Raw genomic sequence first — 2,296 nt, forward strand, 5'->3', positions numbered from 1 at the left:
GGGGGGAGTCTCCCGGGGGCGCCTGGAGGTTAGGCAGTCCCGTCGCACTCGCGTGCACGGCTGGGCGGCCTATCACGTATTCGCAGGGGATCTGCACTCTGGACCAGGCGGTCTAAAGTCTCTTGCTCGGCCGCCAGGTACCTGCTTGACAAGGTGGACGCCGGGCAGTACGGCAGCCGCGTGATGATCCTCAACGGCAAGGACGGCAGCTTGCTGTTCAACTCGAGCTACCCTCGCCTGGAGTGGAGCACCTTCAATGCAGATGCCTACTCGGACGGTAAGGGCACAAAAGCGCGACTTTTAATTTCAAGCATTTTTCGCAATTACCTTTAGAATAATTTAGGAGTGTGCTTTTTCAAATTTGAATAACTTTCAATATAACTTTGAGATTTTGAATGAGACCGACACTGACATGCGAATGTGTGTCTGTGTGTGCAGCGCGAGCGAAGGCCAACGGCTTCGACCTGCAGGTCGCTCTGGGCGCCACCCTGTCGTACCTCCGGCAGCACGACACCGACTTCCACCGGCGGCGCGTGGTCGCGGGCCGCGGCCAGGCCGTGCTGTACCTCACGCCCGCGCTCGGCAGCTACGACCAGAGCCGCTTCTACACCCGCTTCGACAACTACCGCCAGCTGTACCCGGACGTGGACACGCTCGTGCTCACCTCGGGCAACAAGAACTCCTTCGGCGTGCTCACCAACGACACGAACCTCAACGTGTTCACGTTCACCGTCACGGACCCGGCCAGCGCCATCAGGCCGCTCGTCGAGAGGATCAAGGCTGGTGAGTCCACCGACACGCATTTAGTAGCGTCCCTCCGGAATTTGTGACGTTTTGAGATCAAAGTCCGAGACGTGCTGCGAACATTCCAACCTCGTCCTCCTTGTCACAGTCCCGCGGCGAATCCGGAACGCCAACTGCGACGCGGACTGGGCCGAGGACGGCTCGGGCAACCTCGAGTTCATCGACTACGTGGAGCCGCTCGGCGTCAACTACTACCGCCTCGCGCCCAACAACTTCTACCGCACGAAGGACGACTACGCGCGCGTGCGCGTGCAGGGCCAGGGCTACGGCACGCTCACCGTGTGCTACTCGCGCACGCTGCCCACCATGAACGGCACCCAGAACTCGTACGCGTCGCAGGCGGACTCGTCGGCGGGAACCTGCCAGCAGCTCAGCACCGGCAACGTGGAGATCAAGCTCGCCAACCTCTGCACGGACGCGTCGCTCGTCCGGGACTGCGCGCCGCTCTACCTGGCCGTGTCCGCCGGCCAGGCGACGCAGGCCGTCGAGATGCGCTGCAACGGTCAGTCATGGCGCCATGGGTGGCTGCGGCCACGGCGAGTTCAAAACCCAACGCAGCGCAAGCGATCCTAACCTCCCTCGTTTCTCGTTGCAGAGGAGGCGTGTCGCTTCCCCGACATGCTCAAGTACACGGTGATCCTGGAGCGGGTGGGCTGCTGGAGCGCCGCCGGCGCGCTGCACGCGGCCTGGCTGCTCACGGCTCTGCTCGCCGCGCTGCCGCTGCTGCTGCAGTTTAGACAGTAGACGTCGAATTCCAGGTCGAATTCTCTGCCGTCGTCCTCGCGGCGAACAAGCGGTGCCTGCCGCCTGCCCCGAACCGCCACGCCACGCCGCTCCGCGGGGTCGGATGGGGCCGCAGCGCCGCTAAAAGAGCCTTGCCGCTATTGTGCGTTAACGTCGATGCGATTCGGATAAATGCTCTCGACAAACACAAAAACAAACAACGTTAAATTCAGAACCCAACATTCTAAAAATCATACAGCGCGTGTTTTCGTCTCCTTTCTGTGACGGGCGTGGCGCGGAGTTATTCGGTCGGTTCTTATTCGGTATCATCGGCGGTCGCCAGATAAGGCGAGACGCACATTCCTGTCCAAGGCCTCATCGTACCTGCGCGGCGTGAGCCGCCAAAGCCCTAGGCAGCGACTGCCCGCGGGCCCCACTGCTGCCAAAATAATGGGGAAAACCCAACAAAATCGATACTTTTAATTTTTCTGAACGTGGAAATTGTAGATTTGACGATGTTTTCGCGAATTATTCTTGGTGACTGCCGGGGCACAGAGCAGAGCAGGCATTCCTCTTTGTGCCCACAACCTTACAAGTCATTTTAATTCCACTCTAAAAAGTCTGACTGCCATATAGTTACTCGTCGCCGAAGGACTGCATAGCAAATAACATGGCATTCGTTAGTTAGGATTTCATCAACCATTTATTTTTTACCACCAACATTGTAGATGAAGTAAGATAGAATTACTATTTGTAAATTATGAGAAAT

The 2,296-nt window shown here is 58.3% G+C and overlaps 1 protein-coding gene across 1 annotated transcript; it reads left to right on the forward strand.

The window, feature by feature from the left end:
- Positions 1-104: 104 nt before the first annotated feature.
- Positions 105-2,296, forward strand: LOC127749613 (uncharacterized). Its single transcript, XM_052268442.1, has 4 exons — positions 105-277; positions 439-783; positions 893-1,306; positions 1,400-2,296. Exons 1-4 carry the CDS (start codon positions 184-186, stop codon positions 1,546-1,548), a joined length of 1,002 nt encoding a protein of 333 aa, XP_052124402.1. The 5' UTR covers positions 105-183; the 3' UTR covers positions 1,549-2,296.

Source organism: Frankliniella occidentalis, unplaced genomic scaffold, assembly GCF_000697945.3.
Source record: "Frankliniella occidentalis isolate FOCC.00 unplaced genomic scaffold, Focc_3.1 Scaffold69, whole genome shotgun sequence".
NCBI lineage: Eukaryota > Metazoa > Arthropoda > Insecta > Thysanoptera > Thripidae > Frankliniella > Frankliniella occidentalis.